At 42.3% G+C, this 20563-nt stretch overlaps 1 protein-coding gene and 1 pseudogene across 1 annotated transcript; one reads left to right on the forward strand and one right to left on the reverse strand.

Annotated features, from left to right (window-relative positions):
• Positions 1-1046: 1046 nt before the first annotated feature.
• On the forward strand, positions 1047-2057 carry MC5R (melanocortin 5 receptor). The gene has a single exon (XM_004703945.1). It carries the CDS (start codon positions 1080-1082, stop codon positions 2055-2057), a length of 978 nt encoding a protein of 325 aa, XP_004704002.1. The 5' UTR covers positions 1047-1079.
• A 3834-nt stretch (positions 2058-5891) lies between these two features.
• Positions 5892-20563, reverse strand: part of LOC115872560 — a 22312-nt pseudogene continuing 7640 nt past the window's right edge.

The raw sequence follows: 20563 nt of genomic DNA on the forward strand, positions 1-20563 counted from the left end.
CGTCGCGCGAGCTGCTGGAGGCCCCAGGATCTTCCTCTGGAGGGCATGGCACGTGGCTCCCACCCTCCAGCCTAGACCAACGCAGCCAGGTGGGCAGGCTGAGCGCAGCTCCGGACTGGCGGGGACCTGGAGCCCAGGTTGAGTCAGGTAAGTCAGGGCAACTTTCAGTTTACTTACAATGGAGCGCAATGAAGTCCAGCCTCTGTCCTGCCTGCGTCCCTCAGCTGCACTGGAGTCAGCGTGTGGGCAGTGAGCTTGTCCGAATGAATGTGGATGAGATGTTTAATCGAATTATGCAATTACTCAACGTCGAAGCTAGAACTCGACATACATGTACAATACATGATTGCAGTGAAATGTTTCATGATGAATATCAAGACTGAGGATGATGACAGGATTGTGTATGTGTGTGGGGAAAGACTTTGGATGCTAAATCACAAGAGTGGTTGTGGACCAGAGTGAGATATCATGCTCTAAAACCTAAAGCCCACGGCCACTTCATAGTGACCCTATAGGACAGAGTAGGATGAATCCTTGGGGTGTGTAAGACTAAATCTCTATGAGAGGAGAGTCTTATTTTCCTCCTAATGGGTTTGAACCTCCAACCTTGTGGCGAAGAGAGGGCTGCTTAACCCACGGTGCCACCTGAGCCATAGTAATCTGAAAATAGGACAGCTGAAGGCATTTTGCACCCTATGAATTGGTGGGTACTTAATGGGGCCCTTCTAAGAGTGAAATTGACAACAGGCATACAAAGTGGCCTTGCTGTGGACACACGAAGATGCACTGAGGGACCCTGGAAGCATGGGCGCTTGGCGGAAAGGCTACAGGAGGGGCGGTTGAAAACCACGAACCTGCATGCCGCACTGCGCTTCCGGGATCAGAGCTACAGGTAAGGTGGAGCAAGCCAGGTGGGCCCCTCGGGTGTGCATCCCTGCAGACATCCCTTTCCTAAGGTTTTGCTTGCTGGTGGTTTCCTGTTGTTTGTTTTGTTTTTGTTTTGGTAGGGCGGGTCGTGATCTAACAACCTGTTTTACAGTAAATTTACTGCCAAGAAGAGGAGGCATTTTCTTCCGGCAATGAACTTCTCGTTTCCCGAGCACTTCTTGGATCTCAACCTGAATGCCACGGAGGGCAACATTTCAGAGTCAAATGTCAAGAACAAGTCTTCCCCGTGTGAAGACATGGGCATCGCCGTGGAAGTGTTTCTGACTCTGGGTCTCCTCAGCCTCCTGGAGAACATCTTGGTCATTGGGGCCATCGTGAAGAACAGGAATTTGCACTCCCCCATGTACTTCTTCATTTGCAGTCTGGCCGTGGCGGACATGCTAGTGAGCGTGTCCAATGCCTGGGAGACCATCATCATATACTTGCTAAATAACAGGCACGTGGTGATGGCGGATGCCTTTGTGCGCCACATTGACAACGTGTTTGACTCGATGATCTGTATCTCTGTGGTGGCCTCCATGTGCAGTTTGCTGGCCATCGCCGTGGACAGGTATGTCACCATCTTCTACGCCCTGCGCTACCACCACATCATGACAGCGAGGCGCTCGGGAGTTATCATTGCCTGCATCTGGACCTTCTGCACGGGCTGTGGCGTCATCTTCATCATTTACTATGACTCTACTTATGTAATCATTTGCCTCATTTCCATGTTTTTCACCATGCTGTTCCTCATGGCGTCTTTGTACATACATATGTTCCTCTTGGCACGGACTCATGCCAAGCGGATAGCAGGGTTGCGTGGGTACAGGTCTGTGCGACAGAGGACCAGCATGTGCGGTGCTGTCACCCTGACCATGCTGCTGGGCATCTTTATTGTGTGCTGGTCCCCCTTCTTTCTCCACCTCATTTTAATGATTTCTTGCCCTCAGAACCCTTATTGCTCTTGTTTTATGTCTCACTTCAATATGTATCTCATACTCATCATGTGTAATTCTGTGATCGATCCTCTGATATATGCCTTCCGAATTCAGGAGATGCGAAAGACCTTTAGAGAGATTGTGTGTTGCTATGGTTTCAGAATCCCCTGCAGGCTCCCTCGCAGGTACTGAACAAACAGGGTCCCTTTTCAACAAGACTCTCTTTTCTCCTTTGGTCTATCACAAGGCAGTGAGAAACGGCCAAGGGGCAAGCAAACCGTAGATTCCCTTTGTTTGCTTTGATCACGAAATGTCCTTCTTTGTGGTAATTGTTGGGGCCATTCAGCACACGCTACTTATGCAATTGAACATGGTCTGTGACAATGGCTTATTGTCCTTTCTTCACACTACATATTTCATGCCACCTTACTGGGCCACCACATCTGCCTGTGCCCTAGTCCTCGGATGTGTTCAGGAAAGGCAGGAGGGCCTGAGTGGGAGTCTCAGCAGGAGTTGGACCCTGTAAGGAGGGCCGTGAATCTGCATCCTGTGTGGTCACTCTGTCTCCCCAGACGCACGGTCCGAGTTCTGCTGGACACGCCTAGGAGTCACACACTTTTCAGGGGGTAGAATATTGTGGTCAGCTTTATCCTTTGAAAGATTTTCTGCACATTGGTTATGGGATATCTTTACAACTCTGCTTCCCTGAGAATTTGGTTTGATGGGTTGTATTCATAATTTCCCAAAGGTGAAATGTCCTTAATTACCGTATATTTCTGTCAATCAAATTTTTATGCTCAAAACCTTACCTCATGTATTGTACAAATATCTGCGACTCATTCCTACTTAGTCTTATATGGACTCTGTCCAGGCTTACCAAGAGAGTATTTAGTGTCATGGGCTTGGCCGGGGATAGCCTGTGCTGCATGAGCATGCTTATGGCCAAGGAACTTTTGACTTTGTTCAGACTGGACCTGCCTTACAGTCGGAAACCCAGACACTGTCACTGTAGTTTGTGGCCTTTCAATCTCACCTGAGCAGCCAGAGAGGCCAGACACTCCATCTGTGCCCAAAGGAGTACCATCTTTTCCATCTCTCGCGGAGCGAAGAAGTGAGCCTCACTCTGCCACGAGCTGGCTCCGTGGTCTTCATCTTACCATTCCCAAGTCCCCCCTCCGCGAGATGTCCTGAGGACGGCGTGAGACAATGTGAGCCCGTTTTGTATAATTGGCAAGCACCAGAGGCTCTTGCTTTTTCTTTCAAAGACGTGGCTTCATGGGAAGCCACCGGGAGACCATGGAACTGTGGAGAGAGCAGCAGCCTGTGTCAGGTGGTCCCCGATGGGGACTCTCCTTTTCCGCAGCAAAGGGCGTGTCTCTTTAACAGCTTTCCCAATCCATCACATGGATTTTGGCAGTATCATTTCTCTCTTGTTTGGGGATTCACATTGAGGCCAGCCGTTCCTCTCTCTCACCCCCACTGTCATTGAGTCTCTCCCACCTCAAAGCATGCCTGTAGGACAGGGTAGAACTGCCCCCTGTGGGTTTCGGAGACTGTAACTCTCTCTCTCTCTCCCCCTAGCTAGTTTATGTTTTATTCCCTTAAAAGGCTCATGCTGTGACTGAGTCCATGCGCAGTGGGGACAGCCGTTTCTCCCGCTACTGTTTCTGGGTCTTCGGATTGTCTTCATGCTTGGTGAGCCTGCAGCACCTGGCATGGGTTTTCTTGGGCCATGGAGTCAGGGGCTGTGCGTCTTGTCCTTGCCTTCTCCTTCTGGGTCTGGTTGAGGACGGGGAGAACTCAGACAGACAGACAGCTCAGAGTCTGTCACTTTGGTGACGTGCAGCTGGAACCAGTCCACTTCTATTCGTCCAGCTGCTTCAGTGGCTTATCCTTCTTGGCCACCAAGGTCCTGTGCCTTTGACCCTGGCCGGTGCTGAGCTTTAGGACCTTGCTGTCACCTGGCTAGAAGCCAAGGCATAAAAGAAGGGGGACAGGGTGAGACTGTAACTCTTTACCTGGGCAGAAAGCCTGCCTTGCGTTTTGCCAACAGAGCGGCTGGGGGTTTTGATCTGGTGACCTGTGGTTAGCAGCCCAAGGCAGAAGGCAGTGGGTCATCAGGACCACACAGTACTAGGTTGTTTTTGTAGAACAAGGACCCTTCTGTTTAAGCTTGCTGGGCCAAAGGAATAGAACTCAGAGTTCTGAAAAAAAATGGTGCTGGTGTGACTAGGGAAAACGGCAAGTTAGCAGGTTGTGAGCAAATGAATTTTGAGGGGATCCTTAGCCCGTTTCATGCTTCCTGTTCATTTGAGTTCAAAATTCCTGTGTGTGTTCACAAATAGGAAGTGAACTCAACTTAATTATCCTGGAAACCGTGGGTGTGAGGCATCTTGCTAGAATCTGCTGCTGTGGAAGCCAGTTGGCTTGTCTGCCTTGCTCCCGTCTGCCCTTCTGTTGCCTAAGGTGGTGTCAGCTATCCAGCTGATACTAGATTGATGTTTGCTGTTATTGCTCAACAGATGTGTTTTTGCTGAATAATAGTCATGAGTACTAGGGTTAGAACTAGATTCTAACCAAATGGATAAAATACAACTATAATCCTGTGCTTGAAACCGGTGCACCTGGGAATTAACTTTTCATTGGGTTATCTGTTCTAGGTTCATGACTTATGAGCGCAAGTTTGAAAATGTTGCTACTAGGTTCTCATTCATACATATTGAGTTTATTCCAAATATCTACAATGGGCCAACGATCCCTGGTGGTGTGGTTGTTGTGTGTTGGGCTGCGATCTTCAGGGTCGGCAGTTTGAACCACCAGCAGCTCTGCGGGAGAAACACTGGCCTTTCTACTCCTGCCAGCAGTGACGGTCTCCGAGACCCACTGGTGCGTTGCTGTGAGTCAGCATCGACTCGATGGCAGGGAGTTTGGTTTGGGTTTTTATAAATGGGCTCACCCCTGACACCTCAACCCAACTTTCCTCAGAAAAGCAATCCAAATAACTGCCAAATTGTATGGGGTTTTTTGTATTAATTCTTTCTGCTCTTAAAGGAACTTTATGTGGTGTAAAAAGAATATACTCAAAGCAATGATTAATCAAATGGAAGGACCAGATCACCCATTTGAACTGTCCTTCTGGCGTGTGAAACCTAGAGTGTCTTTTGGCCTTTCTGCTGATTTTCCAGCAGTTATTACAGAATCTGATGGTAAATTAATTGGTAAATCATGATGAGATTTTCTTTTTAAGACTCGTTATATAGTATATATTTTATTAGTAAATTCACATGTTAAAAAGGTAATTTAATGGAAGTGCTATACATTTTAACAATCCTCTTTGCTTAACACCATATATTTTTTTCATTCTCTCTTATAAGTGGACATTGAAGTAGACCTAATTTTTATATTTAAAAAAATTCTCCAAAGGCAAAATCAAGGAAAACCGAATTAAACTTTAAAATGGCTTAATTAACTCCCACTCCTGTCTAATGTTCCATGTTCTCGTGCTGTGATGCAGGCTCTTGTCTGTTTTTTCTCTGGCTCTTTTTACTGGTCCAGCTGCACCATTTCCATCGCATTCATCATCTCTGTCACCTTTAGCTTTCTTGCCTTGAAGCTTGACTTTTTCTTTAGTAGACCTAACCTGGAAAACTTTATTTGTCCTTAAATCTGCAAACTTTTGACTTCTACTTGTTTAGGGTTTCTTGTTGGTCTTCTATGATCCCCCGCCCCCCCACCATCTCTCCTTCTAGTATTTCCCACTTTCTTTGTTCGTTAATTGTAGTCTGTCATTGTAAATGCCTTTGTGTCTACCTCATACTCGAAAACATAGAAATGCGGGAGAAAGTTGAGGCTATATGTTCCCATTAAAAGCTTACAGCCTTGGAAACACTATAGAGGTCACTATGAATTGGAATGGACTCAACAGCAATTGGGTGTTTTGTTGTTGTTGTTGTTGTTAAATAGAATTGTTCCCTCTTTTGCTCCTCTATTTAAGCTTATCCATATTCTTTTCCTTTTCTCTTGATTTCAGAAAAGGATGTGCAAACCTCTCTCAGTTTGATCATCTGTCACTTGAAAATTTCAACTAGCAGCCATTTTCTAGAATTTTATTTCAGCATTTTGTGCTGACTTCTGTTTTTCTCCTGCGCTTCTTTGCTGCTCATTTAGTGACCACTTTACTTTGCTTCCTTTCTTCGTTTTTTGCAAATAAATCTTCCATGGGAAGGATTAGCAGGCCTGTAGCTTAGTACTTCTGGTCAGAGGTCTCTACAAAATTTCTTGGTAAATTTAATGCTATCAAACACAGATATTGATCCCTGAAATACCTTGTTGTTGGTCCTGCGGGTTAGGCTTTAGGCTGCTAACCAAAAGGACCAGGGCTCGTATCCACCACCCATTCCATGGCAGAAAGATGAGGCTGCCTGCTCTCATCACGATGTGCAGTCTTGGACACTCAGTGAGCAATTCTATCGGGTTGCTGTGATTTGAGATTTGACACAATACTCTGTGCAGTGTTCTTGTCATCTAAATATTTAGTACTTGACCTATGTCTTCAAACCATTATTTTATGTCACCACATGTTGCATCCATTGGAAAACCTTTAAAATAAATAGATTTTTAAAAACATCATTGTTATACTCAAACCTTTCAAGGTAGGACTTGCTTGGAGATCTTCTTGCTTGGGGATTTTAGTTTTAGTTTCCCTGATTTCCAGGAGTTCTACCTTTGAATTTATCAGTGTTTCTACTATGACATTAATACTGATTCCTATAATAGCTCAGCTAGGTGGTTTAAGCAGTTGCATTTCATCCATATCTCCAAAGCCTTTGGTTTGATCTGTTCCTTTAAAAATTTTTCCATGGCAAATTAAAGTAGCCAAAGTAATCTTCAACTTGATGACAGATCTTGGTCTCCAGCAATTTTCCAGGTATTGTTGTATTTGAAAATTTTACTTTATGGTTCTGGCTCCACAGAGATGCCCTAGGATCAATAGCAACGGAAATGCCCTGACTTCAAGTCTGAAGAAAGTTTCCTAGAAATATTTATTGCCTGTAAGATGATCATTTCTCAGTTGAAGATGACTTTAGTTCCTGAAAATCCAATAAGATAAAGTTATACACGGGAGGGAGGGGAAAAATGAGGACCTAATGTTGGGGTTTAAGTGGAGAGAAAATGTTTTGAGAAACGATGTACAAATGCGCTTTACACAATTGATGTGTGTATGGATTGGGATAACAGTTGTACGAGCCCCTAATAAAATGTTAAAAAAAAAAAAGATAAAGTTATACACTTGGCATCATAAACTGCCCAAATCCTGTCTCTCAGCCAGCATTTGAGACTGTCAACAATCATGGGCTCACAATAGGGTATGAGAATCCCTGCAGTCAAAGAGCTGATAGGGCATGAACTATTTCAAGAGTAGCAATGTGTAAAAATTGTCCACAATTCAAGCTCTGGTGTATAATTAAAAGTGAACTTCAGAAGTAAAGTGAGAGCCACAATACTCTTCTATGTCTGTAACACCAAGGCTCAGTGGTGGGTGTGGGAGCACATATCAGAATTTGGGAATGATGGAGTAACTTTGAAAATCACCCAGATATCTCTGCCTTCGGTCGAGATGGGACTCCTCTTGATGTGCTGATCACTAAACTAAAAGAATAATTAATCTGATACCCTCCCCAAGCCAATACATAATGAAGTAACAAGGAACACGGAGACATTCCCATTTAAGAATGGGAAAAAAGGGAACCCACTTCAAGCACTCCATTTCAAGCACTCGTTGACACCCCCTACCCCCCCACCCCCCACCCCGTGGCTAAGGGCCACCACATTGGACAGTGCAGATGTAGGCCCATCTCTGAGACTTGTATATTTATCTGTTTGCACCCATGTCACTTTCTTAGTCTTATCTTAATTATATGTGCTTTGCGTTATTAAGCTTTGAGGGATACTGATACTTTAACTTTTTTTCTGAGTATTCTGTTCAATTGAAAGGACTCGCTGGATACTGCATCAGCTTTGCTCTGAGATGCCTTTCCTAATCAATTCAGAAGATTGAATAGTGATCGTAAGGAATGTCAACCTCTTGATGTGGTCCTAGTGCTAAATATGAGTTTTCATTAGTTTTAGGGTTATCTTTTACTTACTGGGTTGAGAAGAGCTCTATTCCAACCCTGAAGTCCCTGATTCTGTGTTTGTTTGTTTTTTTAATTCCCTTTTCTTTTTTTGAATGGAGCTCATTCATCCCTTAGCTCATCATTTTCTTGTCTCATAAAAGCAGCCAGTGGCAGAACAAAAAATCTTACCATAGTGAATGATGGGGGGAGTGCGGAGTGGAGATCCAAAGCCCATTAGTAGGCCACTGGAGATCCCCCTGCAGAGGGGTCTCGGGGAGGAGATGAGCCAGTCAGGGTGCGATGTAACAATGATGAGAAATACAACTTTTCTCTAGTTGCTAAATGTTTCCTCCCCGCTCCCACTACCATGACTCGAATTCGACCTTGCAAGTCTGGCTAGACCAGAGGAGGTACACTGGTACAGATAGGAACTGAAAATCCAGGGAATCCAGGGCGGATGAGCCCTACAGGACCAGTGGTGTGAGTGGCGAAACAGGGAGGGTAAAGGGAGAATGGGTAGGAAAGAGGGAACCGATTACAAGGAACTGTGTGTGACCTCCTCCCTGGGGGACAGACAACCGAAAAGTGGGTGAAGGGAGACGTCGGACAGGGCAAGATATGACAAAATGCCAATTTATAAACTATCGAGGGCTCATGAGTGAGGGGGGAGCGGGGAGGGAGGGGAAAAATGAGGACCTAATGTTGGGGGTTTGAGTGGAGAGAAAATGTTTTGAGAATGATGAGGGCAATGAATGTACAAATGCGCTTTACACAATTGATGTGTGTATGGATTGTGATAACAGTTGTATGAGCCCCTAATAAAATGTTTAAAAAAATAAATAAATAAAATAAAACACTACCCACTTGGGAAAAAAAAAAGAAAGAAAAAAAAAGATAAACTAAAAAAAAAAGCAGCCAGTGGTATGGTTACTAGCCATATGGTTTCACATTACCAATGTTCTACTTCCAGCTTTTCCATATATATGTATATATTTTATATATATATATAAAATAGCATGTCATGGAGTTCTGTTGTTTTGCATCCTTCCTTGCTGTTTCTGCACATATTTTAGTTTGGATTCAGTCACTCTAAGTAACAATTTCTTTACTAGACAGAATAGTCCAAGCTGATACGTATCAAACTTTACTATGCATATGAAACACAGACGCGCTTGTTAAACTACAGACTCAGATTTGGAGCAGCATCTGAGGCTTTGTATTTCTAATAAGTTCTCAGGTGCTGTTGACCTGAGGACCAAACTTCGAGAAAACAAGAAGGTGATCCTGTAGAAACGAACAGACCCCTCGTCTAAGTGATTTAAGATAACAAGAGCTCACGTTTCCAGCTTGCTACATGTTCAGCACAGATTGGCAGGGAGTCTCGGTTTAGTTATTTAGGAACTCAGGCTGATGGAAGTCCTATCTTGTCACATACTTGAATGTGAGTTTCTGTTTCTACTCACATTTCATTTGTCAAAGAGAGATACCCTTTCCTATGAACCTGGAAGGAGGTGAACTGGAGTGTTGAAATCAGCACCTTTCCTGCGCTCAGTCTTCCGTGAGGAGTGTGGCCATTGCAATGTCTCTGCCCTCCGGATACTTCATATAATTAGGAATGAACTTGGTGGGGTGACATAACTAAAAATACCTGGAATGTGGGCATACTGGTTTTTCACATCACAGATTTTCTCAGGTGGCTGTGGGCACATATCAGGGATTTGGGGTTGGGGTGGGGGTGTGGCCATGAGTTTGGAAAAGCCACTAATATTTTAGAATGTATTTGGTTTCTTATTCCATCCCCAATGTAAACAGAGAGACTAATACATGGGCATCTTATATCAAGTCCTTTGGGATGAGTTGGCTTTGTATAATTGTAGAGGAAAGGGGAACATGGAATGGGAAAATACTGAATAAAACCTCATGCTTGTTAGTGGTAAAAATAGGTCATTCAGAGCCAAAGGGTATATATATTAGAACAAGGGTGGAGAATAAATAAAATGTGTTGGAAAGGTGTTTGTTTGTTTTTTTCATATTGACTAGAACTGTTCCCACCCCCACCCGCTCACTCCAAAGGTTGCTTTAGAATTTGCAAAACATGTTTATAGCTAATGGAAGGTAGACAGGGCAGGAAGTAATTTTATAGGATGAATTTTTTTGATACCAATTGTACTAGATTTTACAAAAAAGAAACTAGACTGGTTAGTCAGTTAAAACTGTTAATTTTGTACATTGTTTCTTCTTTCAATGTCTAATAAGATTATGTTCACACTAATGGTCGCAGTCTTGGTGGTGGGGTAGTGAAGCACTAGATTGCTTCTAAAAGGTTGGCACTTTGGATTCATCAGCTGCCCCACAGAAGAAGGACGTGGCAGCCTGCTCCCATCAGAATCACAGCCCCGAGACCCTCTGGGGCGTTCCACTCTGTTCCTTAGGAGTCAGAATCAACTCAGGGCTAATTCTTGGCATTTCCCTCTCCTAAAGTACATTTTAAAAATAGTATTTTATTGTTGTTGTCATTTGTGATAGTTTACACAGAAAATTCGTTTAGCATTTGACACGCTCCACACAAATTATTGGGTGAATCTGCTGCATAAGATCTCTTTAAAGTGCTGAAGAGCAAGGATGTTACTCTGAGGACTAAAGCGCACCTGATACAAGCCACATTTTCAGCCACATCATTTGCATGTGAAAGTTGAGTAAGGAAGACCCAAGAAGAATGGATGCATTTGAACTGTGGTGCTGGGGAAGAACATTGAAAGTCGCGTGGACTGCCAAAGGACAACCCAGCCTGTCTTGGAAGGATGACCTGGGCGCTCCTTATTGGGGAGGATGAGTAGATTCATCTGATGTACTTTGGACATGTTGTCAGGAAAGACCAGTCCCTGGAGAAGGACACCATGCTTGGTAAAGGGGAGGGGCCGTGACAAAGCGGAAGACTTTCAGCCAGGTGATTGACAGAGTGGCTGCACAAGGACAAGGCTGAGGATGGCACGGGGCCAGGCAGTATTTCTTCTGTCCTGCAGAGGGTTGCTGTGGGTGGAACTTACTTGACACCTAACAACAATAAGAACACAGACGGTATTCAGTGACATTGGTTCCACTTCCCCCAGGTGTCAACATCCTCTTTAACTCTATCTGGTTGTTCCCTTTCCATTGCTCGAGTTTCCTTGCTCTCTATCATCTCAGGTTGGCTTTATAGCAAATGTTTACCTTTGATCATATATATATATAATGGAGCACTGCACGTGTGGGTAATATTCTTTGTGTGCCAATCTATTATTTCATTGAAAGGTGACCTCAGGTAATAATTTTGGTTCAAGCCTTAAAGTGGTTCTCAGGGTGAACGTCTCAGAGAGTCTCAAGTCTCAACTGGTCCTTTCAGTCTGGACTTTTAAAGGATTTGCATTCTTCTTTCCATGCTCAATGTTTTCCTCCATTTTATCAAAGTGCTTCTATTGAGGCCCTGATCAGAAGGTCAGTAGTGGTAGCTAGATGCCATCTAGTGCTTTTTGTCTCAGGTAGATGAGGCTGGGCCTTGTGTAAACTATTAGTTCTGTACACTAGTATCTTCTCTGAGTCATTGATTTCCTTCATTCTCTTTTGCTCCTGATGAGTAGAGATGGATATTATATTTTAGATGGCTGTTCCCAAACTTTTAAGAAAGTTGGCTTTTGTGTCAGTTTGCTGGAGTAGGGTTCTCAGTGATTTGGCAGTTGAGGTCTAGTAATCCCCCAGTGCAAGCAACTCCATACTGGAACCTGCTGTCAGCAGCCAATCGGTTGTAAGAAGATTAGGGTGGAATGCAACCTCCTTACTCAGGTCACAGTTCTGATGAAGTTTCCTCTGAAGCTTCCTATATAAGTCTACTCTGTGGAGGTTGTTTGCTTCTTGCTGAGTCTGGATCCTGCATCTGGCATATTGACCTCCAGTTCTTGGAACTTGAGCCAACGACCCTCCATATTGGTTGCTAAACCTAGGAGACCCGGCAGCTTGCCATCTGACCCGCTCACCTTGGGTTCATTGGACTCTGCAGCCACAAGCCCGACTACTGACCTTGAACTCACTTATGCACCTGCCAGCCTGTGGTCTTCCTGTTTTATCTTCCGGCTTCCTGGTTTATCAGCCCTTGCAGCTACACAAATCAAGAGAAGTCTCCAGGTTAAAATCTGAACCACAGACTTGAATGCGTCTGGACTTAACCTGGTTCTACACTTTGGCCAATGAAATATGTCCTTTGTTTTCTTGACTGCTGCTTCCATAAATGTTAATTATGGATCTAAGAAAGACAAAATCTTTGACAACTTCAATGGATTTACTGTGTCCTAAGGAACCTGGTTTTCTAAACAGTGAGTTGCATTTACAGTTACATTGAGTTGCAATCCACACTGAAGGCTGCAGTCCTTAATCTTCATCAGGAAAAACTTCAAGGCTTCTTCATTATCAGCAGGAAAGATGTCATCTACATACTGCAAGTGGTTAATAAGCCTTCCTCCAATTCAGATGCCTCATTCTTCTTTATCTAGTTTAACTTCTTAGATTATTTGCTCAGCATATAGATTGAATAAATATGGCTAAAGGATACAACCCTGACACACACCTTTCCTGATTTTCAACCATGCAGTATTACCTTGTTCTGTTCAAACCATGCACTGCTGAAGATATTGTTCAATGATCTTCAGCAAAATTTTATTTGCACGTGATATTAATGCTACTGTTCAATAATTTCTGCATTCTTTGGGTCACTTTTCTTTGGAATAGGTACGTGGATCTCTTCCAATAGATTGGCCAAATGCTGTCTTCCAAATTTCTTGGCAATGAGTACTTCCAGTGATTCATGTTTGTTGTAACATTTCAAATGGTATTTGATCAATTTCTGGAACTTTTTAGGGGGGTGGGGGTGGGGGTGGTTAATACTTCCTTCCACTGCAGCTTAGATTTTTCCTTCAGTACCATCACTTCTAGATACTTCCTCTGGATATGATGAGATGTCAACTAGTTCTTTTTGGTACAGTGATTCCTTCCACTTTTTCTTGATTCTTCTTGCACCATTTAATATTTTGTCTATAGAATCCTTCAATATTGCAACCTGAAGCTTGAATTTTTCCTTCAGTTCTTTAGCTTGAGATATGCTTAGCATATTCTTCCTTTTTGGCTTTCTAAACTCCATGACTTTGCACATTTCATTATAATACTTTACATTGTCTTCTTGAGCTGCCCATTAAAATGTTCTGTTCAGCTCTTTCACTTGATCATTTCTTCAATTTGCTTTAGCTGTGACATATTTATGAGCAAGTTTCAGAGTCTCTTCCAACATCCACTTTGATCTTTACTTTCTTTCCTATCTTTTTAATGATCTTCTGCTTTCTTCATATATGATATTAGTGCTCAATGAGTCAAATCTATTCTTGAAACATTCTAGAAATTCAGGTGGGATTTACGCAAAGTTATATTTTGGCTCTCATAGACTTGTTTTAATTTTCTTCAACTTCCCCTTGAAATATGAGCAAAAATTACATATTTATCTGTTACATTCCATTTGTCTGTTACACAGTCAACCCCTGGCATAATTTTGGCTGTTGATATTGAGCTGCTTTATCATCTCTTCCCACAGATGTAGTCAATTTGATTCTTGTAGTTTCATCTGGAAAAATTCACACATGCAGTTGATTAAAAGTATTTGCCATGAAGATATTGTTGGGCTTGTGAAATTCTGTCCACAATCTCCAGCTTAATTTCTATCACTAGGGCAATTTTTTTCATCCCCCCCCCCCACAACTTTTGAATTCCAATTGCTAGTAATTATCAATATATCTTGACAGCATGTTTGATCAATTTCAGACTGAGGAAGTTAGTAGAATTGTTAAATTTCTTCATCACTATCTTTTGTGATTGGTGCATGAATTTGAATATTAACTGGATTTTTGTATGTATATAGATATTATACAAATCATAGACAGCATTATACTTTAAGATAGACCTTGACATTTCCTTTTTGATGATGAATGAAATCTCATTCATGAATTCATTTAGAATTTGTCATTCATAGCATAGTCAACCATATGATTGATTCAAAATGGCCAATATCAGCCAATCTCAGCACACTGATACCTTTGATATTGATCTTTATGCATCCTATTTCATATTTGATGACTTCCACTTTTCCTAGATTCATACTTCATATATTCCACATTCCAATTATTCTTAGGTGTTTTCAGATATTTCTTCTCATTTTGAGTCATGCCTGATGTGGTAGTTACATAATCTGGTATCAATTTGAGGATTAAGAGTGAAGGGGTGGAATTTTGTCTGTCAATCAGGTCACAGCTTGATGATCTCATTTGGAGGTGCTAGGGAGATAAATAGCTTGCTGGAGGCAGGACGCAGGTTCACTTCCTGGGAGACTCTCTACTGACAAGACACATGGATCTATGCAGATGGCAGCAAGAGTCTTGGACCTGGAGAATTCACATGGAGACCCACGTCAGTGCTGAAATGCTTACAAGGTCACTGGATCCACAAGACTTCCCACCCACTGGCCTATGATCTTCCTGCGTTCGGCATCATTGCCTGTGTTGCATGAGTCTGAAGAGGACTTGATAAATTGGTATTGGACATATGGGATAATATTAGGCTTATGGACTTGATCTGGACTGGGATGTTTTCTCAATATTCAGTTGCTATTGTATACAAAGCTCCCTCTCATACACATATGAGTGTCTATGAATTTGTTACTCTAGTCTACCCACACTAACACACCTCATCAGCAAATGAAGGTCCCAAAGGCTTTATTCTATCTGCATCATTAGAGTTGACTCTACGTTGAGAAGGCAGCTCGTCCCCACTTGTATTTTGAGTGTCTTCCAACCTGAGGGCTTCATTTTCAGGCACTATATTTGATAATGTTCTGTAAAATGAAACTTATTTGGTTTTTAAGAAGATTTCGGGGGCGAACGGATCACTGAAGACAAATGGGTGCATAAGCAAATGTGGCAAAGAAAGCTGATGGTGCCTGGCTATCAGAAAGTATAGCGTCTGGGGTCTTAAAGGCTTGAAGGTAATCAAGCGGCCATCAAGCTCAGAAGCAACAAAGCCCACATGGAAGAAGCACACCAGCCTGTGCGATCATGAGGTGTCAAAGGGATCAAGTATCAGGCATCATCAGAACAAAAAATCTTACCATAGTGAATGATGGGGGGAGTGCGGAGTGGAGACCCAAAGCCCATTAGTAGGCCACTGGAGATCCCCTTGCAGAGGGGTCTCAGGGAGGAGATGAGCCAGTCAGGGTGCGATGTAACAATGATGAAAAATACAACTTTCCTCTAGTTCCTAAATGTTTCCTCCCCGCTCCCACTATCATGACTCAAATTCGACCTTGCAAGTCTGGCTAGACCAGAGGCTGTACACTGGTGCAGATAGGAACTGAAAATACAGGGAATCCAGGTCGGATGAGCCCTTCAGGACCAGTGGTGTGAGTGGCGAAACAGGGAGGGTAAAGGGAGAATGGGTAGGAAAGAGGGAACCGGTTACAAGGAACTATATGTGACCTCCTCCCTGGGGGACAGAAAACCGAAAAGTGGGTGAAGGGAGACGTCGGATAGGGCAAGATATGACAAAATACCAATTTATAAACTATCAAGGGCTCATGAGGGAGGGCCGAGCGGGGAGGGAGGGGAAAAATGAGGACCTATTGCCGGGGGTTTAAGTGGAGAGAAAATGTTTTGAGAATGATGAGGGCAATGAATGTACAAATGCACTTTACACAATTGATGTGTGTATGGATTGTGATAAGAGTTGTATGAGCCCTTAATAAAATGATTTTTTAAAAAGTTAAAAAAAAGATTTCAGGGGGTATTTTTGGTTTAAGGTTTAAAGGTGACTTTGGAACAACAGTTTCAGGGGTTTATCTGGCCTTCATGGTTCCAGGAAGTCTTGAGTCCATGGGGATTTTATATTCTTTCCCCCTTTTGATAAGAATTCTTCTATGAAAGCTTTTATTTAAGTGTACAGAAATGGTAGCCAGACACCAAACAGTTCTGGTCTCATGGCATGGGGCTAGGTTTTATGGAGGCAATTAGTCACACACTCCACCTCCTCCTATTCCTCTTCTACTGTTTCCTTTTTTCCAGGCAAATAGAGACCAGTTATTATTCTTTGGATGCTCTCTTACAAGCTTTTAAGCCCTAGGTACTATGCATTGAACTAAGAGGTAAAACAAAGTTATTAAATATGTTATTAGACCAATTGACTGACACTGTTACTCTAAACAAGGAAACCAAATCCCATGTTTTTTTTGTTGTACATAATCAGCCTCTGGTGCCATTTTTATCTTTGTTTTTGTCATTGTTGAAAATAATCTATGGGTAAACAAGTGGCCATCTAGCTCAGAAGCAACAAATCCCACATGGAAGAAGCACACCAGCCTGTGCAATCACGAGGTGCCTAAGGGATCAGTTATCAGGCATCAAAGAACAAAAACTCACATCATTGTGTGCTCACCTTCCTGATGCAATCACTAAATGGCCAAAAAATAGACAGTCTTGCTGGTGGACTTTGGGTCTCCACTACATCCAGTCCCCTCCATATCAATTTGGATGTATTTTTTTGAACTTGTGATACTTCTTCCTGTCGATACCTCATGATCACATGGCTGGTGTGCTTCTTCATGTGGGATTTGTTGCTTCTGAGCTAGATGGCCGCTTGTTTACCTTCAAGCCTTTAAGACCCCAGACTATAGATTTTGATAACTGGGCACCATCAGCTTTCTTCACCACATTTGTTTATGCACCCATTTTGTCTTCAGCAATCCTGTCAGGGGCTGGGCATCACAGTACCACATTACTAGAACAAACTGTTCTTGGACAGTGGTAAGATTTAAGTAGAGGCACAAAGTCCATCTGTTTCCTTGTTGTGTTTACATATGTATACATACACAAACATACATGTATTCATACACAAACATAAATGTATTCATACACACACACACATTGGGTTTTAGTTTTTGTGTGTTCCTCCTACCCCACTATTATGCTTGCCGTCATTCACCTCTCAGTAATTCTTCTCAGATATAATTCGATTAATAAAACATGCCCAGAAAATCTACACTCTTTTCACGGTGCATTTTAGAACTCTTACTATTCCCCTATACTGATCATTGTTGGCTCCCTGCTCACCTACCCCCTCACTTCTCCCCTCCCATACCCCCCAAGAATTGTCAGTCTGGCTGCTGTCTCCGTAAGACTGCCCATCCTGCTTTTCTTATATAAATCAACACCAAAAAACAAAAACAATAATAACAACAACAATAAAAGAATAAAACAAAACAAAACACCCCAAAGCAACAAAAAAAACACCAACATACAGACAGCCACCAGACTAACAGGGATCATGACACAGAGCCGCATTCCTTTGGAAAAGGCAAGTTTCCCATAGCTCCACGTTGCTATTCCTGCTATCCGGGATGGAGTACCTCCCCCACCACCCAAATCTCCTCTATTTAAGCCTTAGACTTTCACCACTTATGAGTAACCCCCAACCGGTTCTAGTGGGATGCCACGTTCTGCCCCCTGAGTCAGAAGTCCACACTTGGGGTTCTCTCTGGACTTTGCTGCTTCGCTCCCATCTCTGGTCTGTTGCACTCCTCTCCTCGTCTGCCCCTGTGAGGGCGGGCCAGACAGGTTGCTCTCCCTGAACTGAATCTTCTGGTTGGCATCTGCAGTACTATCATCTAGGGGGAGGCCATCGCGTCTCTGGCTGAGGTCAGCCCCAGGGGAATTCTTCAGAATAGACCATATCTTAGGCCACCAAGCAAACCTAACCAAATTAAAAACATTGAAATACTACAAAGCATCTTCTCAGATCACAATGCTATAAAATTAGAAATCAACAAGAGAAGGAGTAAAGTGAAAAAAAATGAAATGCATGGAAGTTGAATCAGATTCTGCTTAAAAACTGTGTAATAGAAATAATTTTAAAAAATCATTGGATGAAGCACAACAACAAAGACCTTTGGAATGCAGCAATGGTATTGCTCAGAGGACAATTATACTAACAAATGCACACATCAAAACAAAAAGAAAAAAAGAACCCCGAATGAAAACCTTACCCAACAAGTCGAACACATAGGAAAATATGCATGGCAGTTATATACTGGCAATCTGTTGTCAATTTGAGAGGATTCAGAGTGAAGGGGTGGAGTCTAGCCTGTCAATCAGGTCATAGCCAGTGATGCCTCTGTGTGGGCATGGCCTTTTCCTACGGATGCAGGGAACTCCTGGATTCCTCCCTGGATGTGGGAGACACACTCTCTGTCAACTCACTCCCTGAGAGGCATTGCAGTTGACAAACCACATCTAGACAGGCTGATGGCAGCCAGAGCCTTGGAGCTGGTGAAGCCACATGGAGACCCCTGCTAGCACTGATGTGCTTACAACACCACTGGATCCACAAGACATTCCACGCACTGGCTTGTGATCTTTCTGCATTCGGTGTCATTGCATGTGTTTCGTGAGTCTGAAGAGGACTTTATAGATAGGTGTCAGACACATGGGCCACTATTGGACTTATGGACTTGATCTGAACTGGGCTGGGATGTTTTCTCAATATTCAACTGCTCTTGTATGTAAACCTCTTTCTCATGCACATGTGAGTGTCTATGAATTTGTTTCTCTAGTCTACAGTTAACAGAAGAAATAAATAAATATGGAACTTTGAGCAGAAATAAATGAAACAAAAGAATAGAATCAACTAGATTAGAAGTTGGTACTTTGACAAGGTTAATAAGTTGACAAAACACTGTGAAATCTAACAAAGGAAAAGAAGAAGATGCAGCTAACACAAATAAGACATGGTCAAAGCCACATAAGTATCAACTAATAGAAACAAAATCACAATACTATGAAGAACAAATTTGAAAACCTACAAAGAATGGATAAATGTGTAGAACAACATTTCCTACTCAAAGAAACACAATCTGAAGTAGAAAATGTGATCAAACCCATCACAAAAGAAGAAATTAAGCTGGTCATTAAAAAAAAATACACTTCTAATTAAAAAAAAATGAGGACCCAATGCCGGGGGTTTAAGTGGAGAGAAAATGTTTTGAGAATGATGAGGGCAATGAATGTACAAATGCGCCTTACACAATTGATGTGTGTATGGATTGTGATAAGAGTTGTATGAGCCCCTAATAAAATGATAAAAAAAAAGTCGTGGGCCAAATGCGTTCAATAGAAAATTCTACCAAACATTCAGAGAAGAGGTGACACTAATTCCACTTAAACTATTCCAAGATATAGAAAAGGAGGGAATACTCCTAAACTTATTCTATGAAGCAGGCATAACTCTGATACCAAAACCAGGCAAAGACAAAACAAAAGGAAAATTATAGGCCAATATCCTGTAAGCTCATAGAGGCATGGATTGTAAAAAAAAGAAAAAAAAAATCCTAGCCAAGAGAATCAAACATTTCATACACTAAAAATACACCATGACCAAGTGGGATTCATACCTATTATTCAAGGATAGTTAAATATTAGAAAAACAGTCAATACAATTTACTACATAAATAAAGGAAAGAAAGACAGAATTATATCAAATGACACAGAAAAGGCATCGGAAAATAATCCAACACTTCACTCCCAATAAGAATGTTCAACAAAACAGGACCAGTTGAGGAATTCCTCAGCATAATCAAAGACACATGCAAAAGAAACAGCCAACATTAGTCTCAATAGAGAGGGACTGAAACTCCTGCTCTTGTGAACAGGAAGTAGAGAAGCATTCTGTTTATCACCATGTCTGTTCAATAGTGTACTGGAAGCCCTCTTGCTTTAAAGGTGCTGTTAATGCTGACTCATAGTGATCCCCTGGGGGTTTCTGAGACTGCTACTGCTTACAAGAGTAGAAAGTCCAGGCTGTCTCCCCGGGGAGCTGCTAGGGGTTTCAAAATGCTAACCATATGGATCGCAATCCAAGGCTTAACCACTACACCACCAGGGCTCCTCTTGGAAGCCCTAGCTAGGACAATAAGACAAGAGACGGAAATAAAAAGGCATCCAAATTGGCAATGAATGACTAAAACTCTTTATTTGCAGATGATATGATCTAATACATAGTGAATCCCAGAGTATCAACCTGAAAACTACTGGAAATAATAGAAGAATTCAGAAAATGACTCGTTATAAGATTGACATACAAAAATCAGCCAGATTCTGCTACACTAACAAAAGGAATTATGAAAACTAAATCTTGAAAACTTATTATAATAACCATTTACAATAACTAAGCAAAATATGATGTACTTAGCAATACATCTAATGAGACACAAGACCTATACAAAGAAAATGACAAAATACTACTACAAAAAAATCAAGAGATCTACATAAATTGAAGAACATATCATACTCATGGGTAGGAAGATTTAACATTGTACAAATATCAATACTACCCAAAGCAATGTACAGACTTTCCTCTAGTTCCTAAATGCTTCCTCTCCCCGACTATCATGATCCCAATTGTACCTTACAAATCTGGCTAGACCAGAGGATGTACACTGGTACAGATAGGAACTGGAAACACAGGGAA

This window comes from Echinops telfairi, unplaced genomic scaffold (assembly GCF_000313985.2).
Source record: "Echinops telfairi isolate 266 unplaced genomic scaffold, ASM31398v2 ScPeMD7_4;HRSCAF=17, whole genome shotgun sequence".
NCBI lineage: Eukaryota > Metazoa > Chordata > Mammalia > Afrosoricida > Tenrecidae > Echinops > Echinops telfairi.